The sequence below is a fragment of the Canis lupus genome, chromosome 32, assembly GCF_003254725.2.
Source record: "Canis lupus dingo isolate Sandy chromosome 32, ASM325472v2, whole genome shotgun sequence".
NCBI lineage: Eukaryota > Metazoa > Chordata > Mammalia > Carnivora > Canidae > Canis > Canis lupus.
Window position 1 is genome coordinate 11,417,562 of NC_064274.1, and position 15,518 is coordinate 11,433,079.

General features: G+C 38.8%; 1 protein-coding gene and 1 long non-coding RNA gene across 3 annotated transcripts in view; one reads left to right on the plus strand and one right to left on the minus strand.

Annotated features, from left to right (window-relative positions):
- LOC112645603 (uncharacterized) overlaps positions 1–6,501 on the minus strand; it is a 46,547-nt gene extending 40,046 nt beyond the window's left edge. The window contains exon 1 of the long non-coding RNA XR_007407711.1: positions 6,362–6,501. This is a non-coding gene — a long non-coding RNA (uncharacterized LOC112645603). The remainder of the gene's footprint in view (positions 1–6,361) is intronic.
- Positions 1–15,518, plus strand: part of PKD2 (polycystin 2, transient receptor potential cation channel) — a 54,420-nt gene that overhangs the window by 21,354 nt on the left and 17,548 nt on the right. For both annotated transcript variants that reach the window (XR_007407710.1, XM_025425258.3), the window contains exons 5-8: positions 4,111–4,335; positions 6,787–7,015; positions 11,557–11,724; positions 14,122–14,303. Coding sequence is in view for 1 of the 2 variants with exons in the window: in XM_025425258.3 (XP_025281043.3) it covers positions 4,111–4,335; positions 6,787–7,015; positions 11,557–11,724; positions 14,122–14,303 (804 nt within the window). In the remaining variant the exon portion in view is untranslated. The remainder of the gene's footprint in view (positions 1–4,110; positions 4,336–6,786; positions 7,016–11,556; positions 11,725–14,121; positions 14,304–15,518) is intronic.

Below are 15,518 nucleotides of genomic sequence, written 5' to 3' on the forward strand. Positions count from 1 at the left end.
GGGAAGCTAGTCATTACTTTTAGAAATACTGTAGCTATTATGAAGAAATAAGAGTGGGCAGCCCAGGTGGCTCAGCGGTTTAGCGCTGCCTTCAGCCCAGGGTGTGATCCCGGAGACCCGGGATCGAGTCCCACGTCAGGCTTCCTGCATGGGGCCTGCTTTTCCCTCTGCCTATGTCTCTGCCTCTCTCTCTGTGTGAGTCTCTCGTGAATAAATAAATAAAATCTTTTTAAAAAAAGATAGAGAAATAAGAAGACAGCTCTCAAGCTGTCCCAAGGTGGGCCTCTTAGGGTCACTGCCCCTGGATGAGTCACTATGGTTAGACTTGTCTTCTAAACTTAACTAAGCTAATTCTGTCCGTTCATCTGGATCCCTTTCTTGAACTGAGACACCCAGAATCCAGATTTGTTAATATACAGTAGGGGCAACAGCCTTCCCATCAGATTTTTTATCTACCATCCAGTGCATACCTTAATTAGGAGCAGGGCCTGTAAGGAACACACTAAGTAAAGGTCAGAAGATTTATCATAATGGATTGAATCATCCTAAAAGACAGTTTATCCAGGTTTGGTAATGATTTTGTTCTACTCCTTTTTCTGGTTCCTGTAAAGTATAAACATGCCCCTAAGCTACGGTACCTGGTCCAGTATTTTACTCTATCATATCATTAATGAGAGAAGTGGATAAACCACTACCAGATGCTAAATTAAGAAGTGATTTCAGGGGCAGCCCCTGTGGCACAGTGGTTTAGCGCCTCCTGCAGCCTGGGGTGTGATCCTGGAGACCTGGGATTGAGTCCCACATCGGGCTCCCTGCATGGAGCCTGCTTCTCCCTCTGCCTGTGTCTCTGCCCCTCTCTTTCTGTCTCTATAAATAAATAAAATCTTTAAAAAAAAAAAAAGAAAGAAGTGATTTCATTCATGCATTATCTCATCTGCTTTCGCAAAACAACCTGAAATACATGTCATCTCCATTTTGTCGATGACTGAGGCTCACTTACCCAAAGCATCACAGCTTGTAAATGGAACCAAGCTGGGATTTAACCAGCCTGACTCCACAACCCATGTTTCTTCCACTAAACGACATTGCTTCATCCATATTAATTATGCTGGTGGGGGGGAGGGGGGCTCCTTCAGCTCCTCATCAATATTCAAGCTTCTGGAGAATGGGGACTGTATTTTGTTTACTGCTGTATTCTCAAAGCCTTGACCACTGCCTGGCATCTAAAGCTGCTCAGTAAATACCCACTAGGGGCAAGAATGAATGGGTGATTTCTATGACAAATAGACTACATGTATCCAAACCATCCCTTGATTCTGCTCTATTCTCATGCTGCTCCCATTTCTCCCTTCCTTGAATTCCACAAACTTCTGGAAAGAATAGTCTTCACTGGCTACCTCTATCCCCTACCATTGATTCATTCCTTAAAGCTGAAAACCTATGCTTTTGACATCTCTCTTGGAAGCCACGACTGGATTTGTTGAGTTTGCCAACCCACAGACCAATTCTTGATCTTCATCCTGTTTAACCTCTGTAGAGCTCGGCAGTGTTGATTGTTTATTCTTTCGACTTCTGAGAGTGATGCTAAACTTTGGGTTCCCTTCATTCTGTAATCTTCCTCTTAACCCTCATATTCCTAGGTCGTCCTATATTCAGATCTCTAGCTTTTCTTTCTTTACATTCTTTCCCTGGTATTCAAGTGGCTTCATCTCTCATCTCTATTTGATAATTTATCATTTCTTCAACAAATATACTGAGTGTTAACATGTGCCAGGCATTTTCTCAGTGAGGTCTCCTTCTTCTAGAAACACCCTTGGTGCTGGCTAGGGTAATAAAGCAGCAGGAAACAGAACAGAAACAAATCCCCTGTCTTCACAGAGCTTATATTCTAGTGATAGGAAACAAAAACCAAATCTGTATTCTACCTATGTCCTACTAGTTCCTATAATTCAGTCCGCCCAAACTGAATTCATCACTTTCTAATTGAATTTGTTCTCCTTTGCATTATCCAACAAGAGTCTTCTAGTCATTTTTCAGATGTCCCTTCTCCCTTGCCCCTACTTCTAAATCAGAGGCCAAGTTCTCTGACAGTCACTGCAGTGTCCTCTGTCCATCCTTCCTGTCTGTCATCTTGTCTTCCTATCATTGCTCTGGTCCAGGCCTCATCACCTCTGGATTATTGCAGGCACTGCTAACTGAGCTGTGTCCTGGCTCCCAGGACTACTCCCAGGTTCAGGGATATGCTAGAAGGATTCCTAGGATTCATCATCTAGTTATGTTTGTGGCTAAGGTTCAATGCAATGAAAGGATAAAAGTAAAAGCAGCAGAGGGTGCAGGCACATGGGCCAAGTTGGGAGGAAACAAAGTGTAGGCTTCCAAAAGTCCTCTCCCAGTGGGGTCACACAGGAAGTGTTGAATCCCTCCAGTAACAGGCTATAACAACATGAATGAAATGTTGCCTGTCAGAGAGGTGCATTATTGACTCAGTGCCCAAGGTATTTACTGGCTGCTGGTCACATAGGCAGCCACTGCCTGGCAGGTACCAAAATCCCAGAGTCCCAGAAGGAAAGCAGTCGTTGGGCCTGAGCCTCTGTGTTTGTATAGACAGCCTAGGTACAGCCACTTTTCCCAGTCAGACAAAGTTGGACGTTTTTTAAGATTTGATTTATTTATTTGAGAGAGATAGTATGACAAAGGGATGAGGAGGAGAGGGAAAAACAGCCAGTCAGACAGGTTTATATCAGTGTAGGGAGCTGTTCATCAGTCAAGTTGCCCAAGACCCAGCCCTGCAAACAGGCCTTACTAAGGAAAGGCCTTCCCAGACCTGCTGTGGTCACTTTTTTCTCTGTTCTCACCACTCCAGTCTTTTCCAGCAACCTGTTTTATGCCTCTCAGAAACCTTCCCTCAGTGAGTCCATCACACTTGCTCTTCACAGTCTGATCACAGTCTACCTCTCAGCCTTCTCTCTTCATCATTTGCAAGCTGAACTCAGCTACTAGCTGGGTGCCTTGTCCTTCTCTAGCCCTGCCTGACTCACGCTTGAAAATGCCCTTCCACTTGTGCCTCCTGAACCCAGTTTACCTTTCACAGCCCAGGTCCACCATGGCTTCTTCCAGAAGCTTTTGTTTCATTACTTTTCTCTCCCTACTTTTTTTTTTTTTTTTTTTTTAATGATAGTCACACAGAGAGAAAGAGAGAGGCAGAGACACAGGCAGAGGGAGAAGCAGGCTCCATGTACCGGGAGCCCAACGTGGGATTCGATCCCGGGTCTCCAGGATCGCGCCCTGGGCCAAAGGCAGGCGCCAAACCGCTGCGCCACCCAGGAATCCCTTTTCTCTCCCTACTTACTGTAAATTTGAGAGGCAAAGGAACTTGGTTCCTCTTTATATTGCCAAAGAAACATCTGGTGCCTTAGAGAACCTCTGTCAATATTTATGGATTAAGTTCCCAAATGCCCTGGAGTGCCCCGGTGGCTCAGTTGGTTAAATGTCAGACTCTTGATTTGGGCTCAGGTCATGATCTCAGGCTCCCAAGATCAAGCCCCACATTGGGATCTGCACTGGGCATGGAGTCTGCTTCAGATTCTTTCTCTGCCGCCACTCTCTCCCTCCCTTATATAAATATGTAAATACATAAATAAATAAATTCCCAAATGCCATGTAGAGTCTTGTTTTAGTTCAGTTGCTGACTGTGGTCAGCACAGTGGAACTTGTACTTCTTGGCTGCAATTTTCTCTGAGGGCCTAGATTCATCTAGCCCCTCAGTATAGTTACCCAGGGAAGGCAACCATATAAACTAAGGGCTAATAGCACAGATTCTAGAGACAGGCAGTCCTGGTGTAGGTTTCTAACAATATTCTCAAGAGCTTGGAGACTGAGTTGACCTCACTAAAGCTTCAGGGCCCTCATCCCTAAAAGGGGGTTATAAGTGTGTGAGAATTCAATAAGGAAACACGAAGCCCCATACCAAGCATATTACCCAGCTTGATAAGATTTATATTTATTTATTACCTACTCTGTCTTACCAGGAACCACTTCACCTGTCTTTGTAATTGCCACAAGTGTTCCACTGATTTTATCTGTTTGTTTTGTTTTCACGTTTTAAATTAGTTGGATCTACACAAGTGAAAAAGACTTGAATGGGAGCAGCCACTGGGGAATGATTGCAACCTATAGTGGAGCTGGCTATTACCTGGATTTGTCAAGAACAAGAGAGGAAACAGCTGCTCAGGTTGCTAGCCTCAAGAAAAATGTCTGGCTGGACCGAGGAACCAGGGCAACTTTTATTGACTTTTCAGTATACAACGCCAACATTAACCTTTTCTGTGTGATCAGGTGTGTACCAAGGGCCCTGATCCCTCCCACTTTTCTGTAGTTGTATGTACATCCTAGTCTTGAGATAGACCAAGAAACCATTGCCTGCACTTGGCTGAGAGTGCCGAGGATCAGAGCCGATAGCAAAGGAAGGGTGAAAACCAAAGGCTTAGTGGGATAAATATATTTGGTGGAAGGGAGTTAGGATCCTAGAATATTACAAGTTGGGAAGGACCTTAAGTCTGATCCAAGTTTATCCCAAAGCTGCAACCCTCCCAGAAAAAGCACTGTGTTTGCTAACATCTATTCTTACTCATTTTAAGGATGTGATCAGTGCTATATACTATGGCCATCAAATCTTGACCCATTACCCTGAGTTTCCCACTCTCAGATGAGGTCCATGCTATTTAAGAACATAAGCCCAGCAGTCATGAGCTATGCCTGGGGTCAATAGGCTACCTACATACTTATTGACACTCAAGATTCACCAATGACACAAAGTTCCTTCCATGATCCTGTGATGTTGCCATAATGATCACTCAGGTTAGCAGTGAAGAACCTGACACAAATCCTACAGGCTTGTCTGGGGCCTTCTGTTCATTCATTCATTCATTCATTCATTTATTCAGCAAACATTTATTGGACACTTAATATGTGCCAGGCACTGTTCTTGGCTCTTGGGACACATCAGTGAACAAAATAAAGATCCCTGCTCTTATAGAGCTTGCATTCAACCAGGAAGAGATAGATAATAGACAATAAACAATGAACAAAAGAGACAAATTAATTAAATAGTATATTAGAAGGTAATATGTACTTTAAAAAAGAAAAAGTAGAAGGCATAGGTGACCCAGGGTTCACCTAATCCTCCTAGTGAACATGTCAGCAACACCCAAGACATCTCTGACCTGAATTACTTGCACATAATCTTACCTACCAAATAAGAAGGATAAATCTCATAATATCCTTATTTTGAGATCATTTTTATGGCTAAATGCAAGTCAGCTTTACATGGCCAGTTGGATTTTTTCCAGACCACGTTTTGACAATTTTTGAAGAAAATAATATCACATTAAGCCAAATCATAGTTATTATTAGAAATAAATAAAAATTGATTACAATTATTATTGAACTTTTTAAATGATTTTAGTGCAGACAGAAGGAGGATAAAAACAGGCACTCAGTATTTAAAGAAATATCTATTTATAGAAGGTCTTGAATATGTCTTTCACTTCCTCCCCATACTTCATAAGTGAATATTGTCAAGGCAATTATTTCATTTCTCTATGCTGCTGTCTGTTTTGGAGGGGTTACAGATGCAGGGCCAGAATAGGACAGAGAGGAGCTGGCATACAGAGGCTACTTTCTGCCCTTCCAAGTTCACACTGAAGCTGTCAGGAGGATCTTCATTTCAGTATTGCTTTCCTGGGTTTTTAGTTCTTAGCCCTACTCTCTAACACATCAAATAGGAAAAAAAAAAAAAACAAGAAAACAAAAAGCAGACGATCGACAGTGAACAGGAAGGAAAAATTTTCATCCATCTTTGACCAATTCTAATTTGCCATAGTCTCTGCCTGGACCTGATTATGGCTCATGGTTGAGTCCTAGGTATTCAGGCTCTAGGTGTGGCTACCCATCCTGTAATGGGAGAGTTATACCTAAGACTTGACTGAAGGTCTTTTGAAGTTAAGGAACTAGGTATTCTATTTCTAGCTTGATAAGGAAACTATATCATTAAGCAAATCACTTAGCGTGACACCTACAAAATAGAAACTTGGCAAGAAACATTCTCACTTTGATAATGCTAAAACACTAAAGATCAGTGCCATCATATGAATGTAAAAAAATGTATGTTGCTGTTTTAGACTATCAGCTATTTACCGAGTACCTATTAACTACAAGGCTCTGGAAAGAGTAGCAAGAATAGCCCCTAGGGCAAATTATTCAATGCTAGTTAGGTGTTACGTAATGAATGAATGAGAAACCCAGTTTATATATATATCCACACACACATACATAAATACACAAATAGACACACACATCCTACCTCTCAACAGGCCGTACATGTTTGACTGCATGAGTCCTATTTCTTATGTTCTTCATTACCTAGTTGAGTTACTTGCATTTAAAAGAAGTCCTGGAAAGGCTTACTTATTGATTAATTCCTTCATTAAGAAAAATAAACAAACTAAAGAGCATTTTGAATAGTATAAATACTGGAAAAGTAAAGGGGAGATTGAGGAGGAATCATCTCTTTAGGAGATTTGGGAAGCCCCGTTCCTTTTGGGGCACAGTATCATTGTCGTACGCAGTTACTAGCTGTGATAAAAAATATTCTGTCGCTGTTTAGGGTGACTTGTGATTGCAGTTTTAGTACTTTTAAGTACAGGGACAGAATAGATGGATGTCCTTTCCTGGCTGCATCCGTGTGTTGTTATTGCTATTGTTTTAATTGTTCTTATTGCAATGCAGGTTATTGGTTGAATTCCCAGCAACAGGCGGTGTGATTCCATCTTGGCAATTTCAGCCTGTAAAGCTGATTCGATATGTCACGACTTTTGATTTCTTCCTGGCAGCCTGTGAGATTATCTTTTGTTTTTTTATTCTTTACTATGTGGTGGAAGAGATATTGGAAATTCGTATTCACAAGCTACACTATTTCAGGAGTTTCTGGAATTGTCTGGATGTTGTGATCATTGTGGTAGGTTTGAGAACAACACCAAAATCCCTACTCTATTATAAAAATATGTTAATTAGAGTCCTTGATCTTTCTCCGCAGTATTGTGGATCCTGATATTCCGAAGGAGAATCTAAAAGGTCTTCTCTGTTGTATCAACTTCAGCACTACTAACTATTTTCTCATTTTGCATGAGTAACCCTACTGAATATAGAAGTTGAGAGGTATTTACTTTAAGCTGTCAATTAGCCACACCCAAAACAAGAATAACTTAGTGGAGCACCTGGCTGGCTCAGTTGGAAGTGCATGTGACTCTTGATCTCAGGGTCATGAGTTTGAGCCCCACATTGGCTATAGAGATTACTTTAAAATAAATTTAAAAATATGGGCAACCCTGGTGGCCCAGCGGTTTAGCGCCGCCTTCAGCTTGGGGTGTGATCCTGGAGACCCGGGATGGAGTCCCACATGGGACTCCCTGCATAGTGTCTGCTTCTCCCTCTGCCTGTGTCTCTGCCTCTCTCTCTCTCTTTCTCTCTCTGTTTCTATCTCTCATGAATAAATAAATAAAATCTTTTAAATAAATAAATAAATAAAATTTAAAAATAAACTTTTTTTAAAAATGAGAGAGATGTGTATGTGCTGATTACAGCAAGAGTTCCAAGACATACAAAAAAGAAAGAAGTAACTTAGCAGTTCATATTTGGCTTTGGCATGCCATTTGAGACATGAGGGAGTAAACAATGTTTTGTTTATTCTTTTTTTGTTGTTAATGATATTTTTCTTCAACTACTAGCAAAATTTAATGTGTATTTTTCTGCACATGTGTAAAGTTACAGCAAAAAGAAACATCTTGAAAATATTTCGGGTGGCAGAGAAAACCTCCCAGCAGTTTAAAATTTCCTGCAAATAGTTCAGTGTACAAAATATAAGCGAGAGACCATCAAGGTCTCTTTTTCTGTATCACATATAAGAAATCAGAAGGCAGTGAGGACAGAGTAGAGACTGTGACACCTTGTAGATCCCCTGACTGCTTTTGACTTTATTATAACTTACACTTGTTCAACATGGTTTCCCTTCCACATCATCTTAATCACTTCCTTCCAGGGACCTCAGTGGAGAAAAGCATTTTTGCAGACTTTTTTCTCCATTTAGCAAGAACACATAATCTTTTACTGAGACCTGTTAAAGATTGAGGCACATAAGGACATGCTTAATTGTTACATGCCTAAAAGTCAAACCTTTCCACTGTCTGCAGACAGAGATGCCCCCTGAAATCTCAGTAAGTGATATATTACCCTATCAGGGTTCTCTCTTCTGTTACCCTACTTCTTTGCCATTATTTTCTCCCTGCCCCCAAACCAAAAATTCATGGGCTTTGTGAAGCATTTACATCAAGTCATTATCAGATCATCAACTAGATTTAGTTGGCAAAATATAGAAAATATGTTCTGAAATGTGTTATCTAATATGCTTTAAATATGGAAAATGTTATTCATATGTGAGTAAAAGAATGCTTAAAAGAGCTATATAGATCTATATTTAATATAATAACATTAACAGGAGCAATAATAATAATCACTAACACTTTAGAAATTATGTATGTCAGACACAGTTCGGAGTGTCTATCTGGAAGTACATTCCATTCTCACACCAACCGTCTTAGTGACCCTGTTGTTGCCTCTCCAGCTGCATGCATGTGTACTTCAAAAAGAGCTTTACTTAAAATAAAAATTCCTGTAGATTACAGGGTGGAACCCATTCGACCCTGATGCATTTAGAAATGCATCCCTTCTCTCATGATGGCTGTGTAACATCACACAATTCCTGTAGGTAAACTCTTGATCCCCAAATTCTCAATATAGTAATAGTAACAGTAACAAAGGAATTTCACCATTTAAGGAGGCAGGAAAGGCAATGGTACTAGAAGTAATTTTTCAAAATATCTATACCGTAGGATGGAAGAGTGTGGTCCATATACACTGAAAATCATTCTAAAAAACAACTATCATTTGGAACTCTAAGGTTGCAAACCCTACCTTTTTAGTTTATATGGAGATATATTTATAGTTAGGTCATTGAGAATAATGGTAAAAAGATGAGTGTGATATTATGCTAATTAATGGCAGATTTGTTTGGGTTTTAACCAGGTACCTTCAATATCATCAAAAGAATAGTCAGTGGTAATCAACCTCTTCGATTATGTACACCTATCAGTGAAAACTTTAACAACACCCCTAATGTATTCCATTTTTTAATAAACTTTGCACATGTGGTAGGTACATTTGTAAAAACATACACAACATTGATTTGAAAGATTGGGTTAAAAAAGTACAAATAGAATTCTAATACTTTCTTTTCACTTGGATAGAAGTTTTCATATTTTATTTCCATACCCCAGGGAATGGCCTTGTACCCACTTCAGAGAAAATAACTGTTGTATCATGGAAATTGAGAATAGTTTCTTTGGCTCAGCAGCCACAACATTTTGCAAGTATTTCTTTGAAAACTTGCTTCACTGTGCTTATTGTTCTTACATTTTTTAACTCTTAGTACAGCCAAGACTACAATTTAGACAGTGTGCTTTTGTAAAGAATAAGGAAGGGCTACTGGAATCCTACTTCTCCCTTGAAACCTTCTCTGACCCAGCAGAAATAAGGGCACACCTTCTACTCACCCTCCAAAACAAGCCCTATGTTCCACTGGACCTTTAACCCCATGAAAAAAAAAAGTAAACATTTTTATCTGGCCCAAATGTGCTAAAGCACACCTGAAACTTGAAAAGTTTCTATAGTTTTATATATATATATATAATCTTAGAATCACTTTGAAATTATTTTCCCTGTTTTCCTTTTGTTTCTCTAACAAAGACTCTGAAATCTGTGGGCTTACATTAGTCAACCATTTGACCTAAATAACTGTCTTTAAAAACCAGCAGAATTACTGGAAAAAAGACGACTATTAAGTCTAAATTCAAATAATTTTGTTGCTTGGTAGGTTTCAATGGTGAAAATGATTAATTTATTTATTCAACAAATATTTTCTGAGCACCTACTATGTGCCTGGCATTTTTCTAGGCATTGGGGATATAGGACTGAACAGAACAGCCCAAAAACCTCCCCTTAAGAAGCTTATGTTAAGGAAGGAAAGTTCTTTTCTAGATAGGGATGAGAATCCCAAAGAATATTCAGCAGGACATAACTCAAGTGCTTACAAAATCTCTTTCCTCATCTCTTCTCTCACTTTCTGATACTGTATAAACAACCACATCCTGGATACAAAGCAATTTTACCTAGTGAAAGTTGAGTAAAGCATTATTGTTATTCAATTAATCCTTCCCTCTCAACCTAGTCAATATAGAGAAACATTTTCAGTGTATTCCAGAGAACTCAAAGAAAAGATTCCTACCACCAACACAAAAATACAAGATTTGCTCTGGGAATCCTTCACAGAAAAGGTGGTGAGGTTAGCTTTTTCAGCTGTGATTGGTAGCCAGGCAGGTCTTTGCTATAATAATCACTTGGGGCCATGATCAAGACACCCATCTCAAAAAAGGCTAATGAAGTGGTCTTTGATTGTCATTTATGAAAAAAGAAAGGGAATGGACAGCAAAGGCCTCAGTACCTGTATGACCCATCTGCTGTGGATTCAGACCTCACAAGAGGCCTTGGTTGTAATGGTTAACCTCTAGAACTTTACATACATATACATTAATCCAGTGGTGATGGATGCAAGTAGGGCCCAATCAATGTTCTCAAATCTGGTTTTAGAGGCAGGACTGAAGCTGATGTGAAATGTTGCATGGTCATGAGCTAAGGGACAAAAATGAGCAGGAGGAAAACCCTTGGCTCACATGTGTTCCCACTGCAAGTCTTCAAGCCCTCTCTGACCATCATTCCCACCATCTTTTAGACCAAGCATCTTCTTTCCTCTTATAAGCGCTCCTTGTAGATAAGTCTTGTTTCACCTTCACCTTATGTTGTACGATGCCAACTCCTTAGTAGGTTTTTGTGTTACTTATTTTTGTGTGTGACCTGGTCTTGAACCAGAGTAGAAGTTTCTTGAGAACAGAATTTGTGCATTTTACTTCTGTTTATTCCTCTTAGCCCCTGGCACAATGCTGTGTACATAGATATCCAGTTGTATTTGTTGAATAGTGGAAAGAATGTAATAGCTGGTAATTGAAAAAAAAAAAAAAAGAAACAAAGCAAGATGAGGGAGAAAACAGAAGGGTGGAAAGTTACTTAAATGAGGGTGGCAGAAAAAACAAGGCATTCCTATTTGAGTTTGATTTTGTAATCTAGCAACATCTCGTGTGTGTGTACACATATGCACACACAAACACACATGTGCTCGTTGGATTTCTCTTCCTAGCTAAGAGAATGCAGGTGGTTTATTGTTACACTTATTTTATGGCTGTGCTCAACCTTAACCATTCGTATGAGTCACTTGGGTAAGCAGATTGGTGAGCCCTAGGAGTAATACATGAATAAGGAAAAATAGTCATTTTAAGATAAGTTATATGTTTCTAAAGCACTGTGATAATACATAAATCTTTTGTTTTCCAGCTGTCAGTGGTCGCTATAGGAATTAACATATATAGAACATCAAATGTGGAGGTGCTACTGCAGTTTCTAGAGGATCAAAATACTTTCCCCAACTTTGAGCATCTGGCATACTGGCAAATACAGTTCAACAATATAGCTGCTGTCATAGTATTTTTTGTCTGGATTAAGGTAATTTACAGATTTCATATTCTGGATTTTTAATAATATTTTTCTCTCCTTTTTATTAACATCAGCCACACAAAATGTTGTAGGACTTGAATTCACTTTTGTGGCCAAATTCAAATAGCCAACCATAGCCACTTCATATTTTACAAGTAAATTAGCAGGACCCATGCATTCTTTCATCTCACTGTGAATGATGCTTCCTAGGAACTACACTCTTGCAAGGTCTGTCCCTGCAGATTTGTTTAATAAGTGCAAAAGAGGCCTTTTCAATATCAGAGGTGGGCCGAGGGCCCTAGGATATGCAAATCTGAGTTTCACCTGATGTCGGGTGACCAAGTGAAGGAGAAGGAACTAAGAATGAGATGGGCTGATGGAGAGATAACATTAGAAATGATCTATAGAAGCATTGCCTATTTTCTGAGTGGAGGCCATACAGAAGCTTTACCGAGAATTGAGATTGGGACAGATGCATACTCTTCCAAGAAGCACCTTAATTACTCATTTCCTTCTTTTCTGAAACATAATGTGCATTTCCATGTATGTGAAAGGTTAGGGCATTTCATATACAAATGAGCCTCAATTCTGGAGATGCAAGAAATTTTAGTAATAGTGAGGCAGCAGCCAGTGTGTCAACTGTCAAGTTCTAGAATTCTGCTATCCAGAGAGTAGCTACTAGCCACAAATGGCTATTGAAATTAAAATTTTAATTAATTAAAATTGCATACCATTAAACATTCAGTTCCCCTCTCACTCTAGCCACATTTTAAGATCTCAGTGTCTGTATGCGGCTGATGGCTACTATATTGGACAGTGGAAATAAAGAACATTTCCATCAAATAAAGAACTTCCATCAGGAAGTTTTATTAAACAGCGCTGTTCTAGAAGCTACTCACCAAAAGTTATTTATTTTCCTGAATTGCTATTCACACCTGAAAGGCCTGAGATTTATCAGAGGATGTAGACTCATCCTTTATCTCTTGCTATTTATTTAGTTAAGTGCTTATTCAGGAAAAACCACCAGTAACACACTAAATCTTTATCAGGAAATAGTAATAATAATCCAAATCCAATAGGAATTAGGTAATGTGATTATAACAACCCCTCCTTCCAAGTTTTATTGTGGCCAGAAACAATGTTGAAGAGTTCTTTTAAGTAAAATTCTAGAGATTTCCTTTCAGTTTGTGCCTCAGGCTGAGTGTTTTTATTTAGTGTTTTGCTTGTAACTGTTCTACTTCCAAAACATTAAAGTTCTTGAGGGCATGGATTGTGACTCGACTTCTAATGTATCCCCCTAATATGCTTCCACCAGGACTTCTACCTAGAGCTATGCAGGTTGTCATGCCTCTGGGCTGTGATGAACAACCTGAACAGCCATTCTCAATGTCTTGCCTGCAGAAATGTTCAATATGGCTTTGCTGTCAGACAGAGCTGGGTTCAACTGCTGTCTCTGAGCCCTGGCTGACTCTTGGGGGCAGAACACCAGTATTTCAATCTCATTGCAGAGATGTGAGTCAGTATACATAGCCTTTCCCATAATGCCTGGCACAGAGTTGCTAAACATTGAATGACAGTTAATAACGTTCAATAAATATTTCCCCAAGGGTATTTTGTTTTTGTTTTTGTTTTTTTTTTTTACTAGTTTTCATTTGTGACTTTTTTCCTCTTTTACGTTAATCTTTCTTAGGGGGAAGAATATCACTGATCATCTTAATTATGATGTAAACCTGTTTTTACTATATTGTAGCCATATAGCCATGTTGCTAAAATGTTTAATTTAACAACATTGTTGTTAGCAATGTTAGCAACATCAGGGCAGGAGCTTTGTTCTGTTCTCTGTTGTTCCCAGCTCCAGGAATAGTGCCTAACACATGATAGGCATTCAAAAAATACTTTTTGAATGAGAAAACAGAAGTTGCCAGGTTTGGGCAAAAAGCAAGTCATTATTATCCCTCTTACAAAAATGTTGTAAAAAATACATAACATAAAATTTATCAGTTTAACCATTTTTAAGTGTACAAATTCAGTGACATTAATTACATTCACAGTGTTGTCCAACCATCACCATAGGCATTTCCAGAACTTTTTCCATCATCCCCATTGAAACTCTGTATCCAGTAAACATGAATTCCAAATTCTCCCTTCATCTTAGGCTCTAGTAACCTCTATTTTATTTTCTGTCTCAATGAATTTCCATATTCTAACTACTCCATGTTAGTAGAATCATACAATAGTTCTTTTTTTGTGTCTGGTTTATTTCACTTAATGTAATACTTTCAAAATTCAACCATGTGGCATATTTCAAAATTTTATTCCTTTGTAAGGCGGGATAACACTCCATTGTGCACTATCTACTACATTTTGTTTACCCATTCATCTATTGATATCTTCCCTCTGTTACAGCTCTTCAAATTCATCAACTTTAACAGGACCATGAGTCAGCTCTCCACAACCATGTCTCGGTGTGCCAAAGACCTCTTTGGCTTTGCAATTATGTTCTTCATTATTTTCTTAGCGTATGCTCAGTTGGCATACCTTGTCTTTGGCACTCAGGTTGATGACTTCAGTACTTTCCAAGAGTGTATGTAAGTATATATGGAATTAAAAAGAAAAATTTAATCAGAGATGTTACTGCCTTCTGAAGGATAAATCTTATGGTTGCTATTTAACCAGTAACTATTTTAAAATAGTTATTTAAAAATAAGAATTTATCTTTGCCAGAAGCAATCACCCACCAGTACAAACATAGCAATGCATAATGCTGATAAACTTAAGATAGCAGCTCTAAAGTAATAAAACATAGTAGAACGGCTATAGTAAACCAATACTATTACAAAGACGGAGGTGTTCCCAGCACCAAATGCAGATGGTAGCTTCTAGGAGACATTTACCTATATTGTCATTGTTATTTAATACTGTTGCCAAATATTTTAAACTTGTAGTTATTTTCTAAGAAAAAAATAGTATTTTTAATATTCTAAGAGAAACTCAAACCAGTACAGGAATTTTCAGTCTTTTTCCAAAGTTCTCAAATATAATATTAAGACAAAAAAAAAAAAAAACAGTATTAGATTTCCATGCCATTTAGAAAGGAGTTAATTAGGAAAGGAGAAGAGCATTATGATCACAGAAGTTAATAGGATTCTTATGGTTTGTCTCCCTCTTAATCATAGGAACAAATTGAGGGTTGCTGGATGGGAGGGAGATGGGAAGATGGGGTAAATGGTGATGGACATTAAAAAGGGCACATGATGTAATGAGCACTGGGTGTTATATAAGACTGATGAATCACTGACCTCTATCTCTGAAACTAATAATATATGTTAATTAATTGAATTTAAATTTTAAAAAATCGACTCATTTAAAAAATATATTAAAGAAAAGAAGTTAATGGGCTTTGTACAGAACACCTAATTAACGTCACTGTTTCATGGAAGTCAGGAATGGAAATGATTTTACTGATTAAGACCCAACATTGGCAAACACATGGCTAGTCAATACCACCTTGAGTGCATGTGAGGATATTGGATCCTTGAATGCATATAATTTTAGCTATCCTTCAAATATTTTTTTAAAGATTTTATTTATTTATTCATGGGAGACACACAGAGAGAGGCAGAGACATAGGCAGGGGGAGAAATAGGTTCCCTGCAAGGAGCCTGCTGCAGGACTCGATCCCAGACCCCAGGATCATGCTCTGAGCCAAAGGCAGAAGCTCAACTGCTGAGCCACCCAGGCATCCCTCAAGTCTTTTTTTTTTTTTTTTTTGTGATAGTCACAGAGAGAGAGAGAGAATGAGG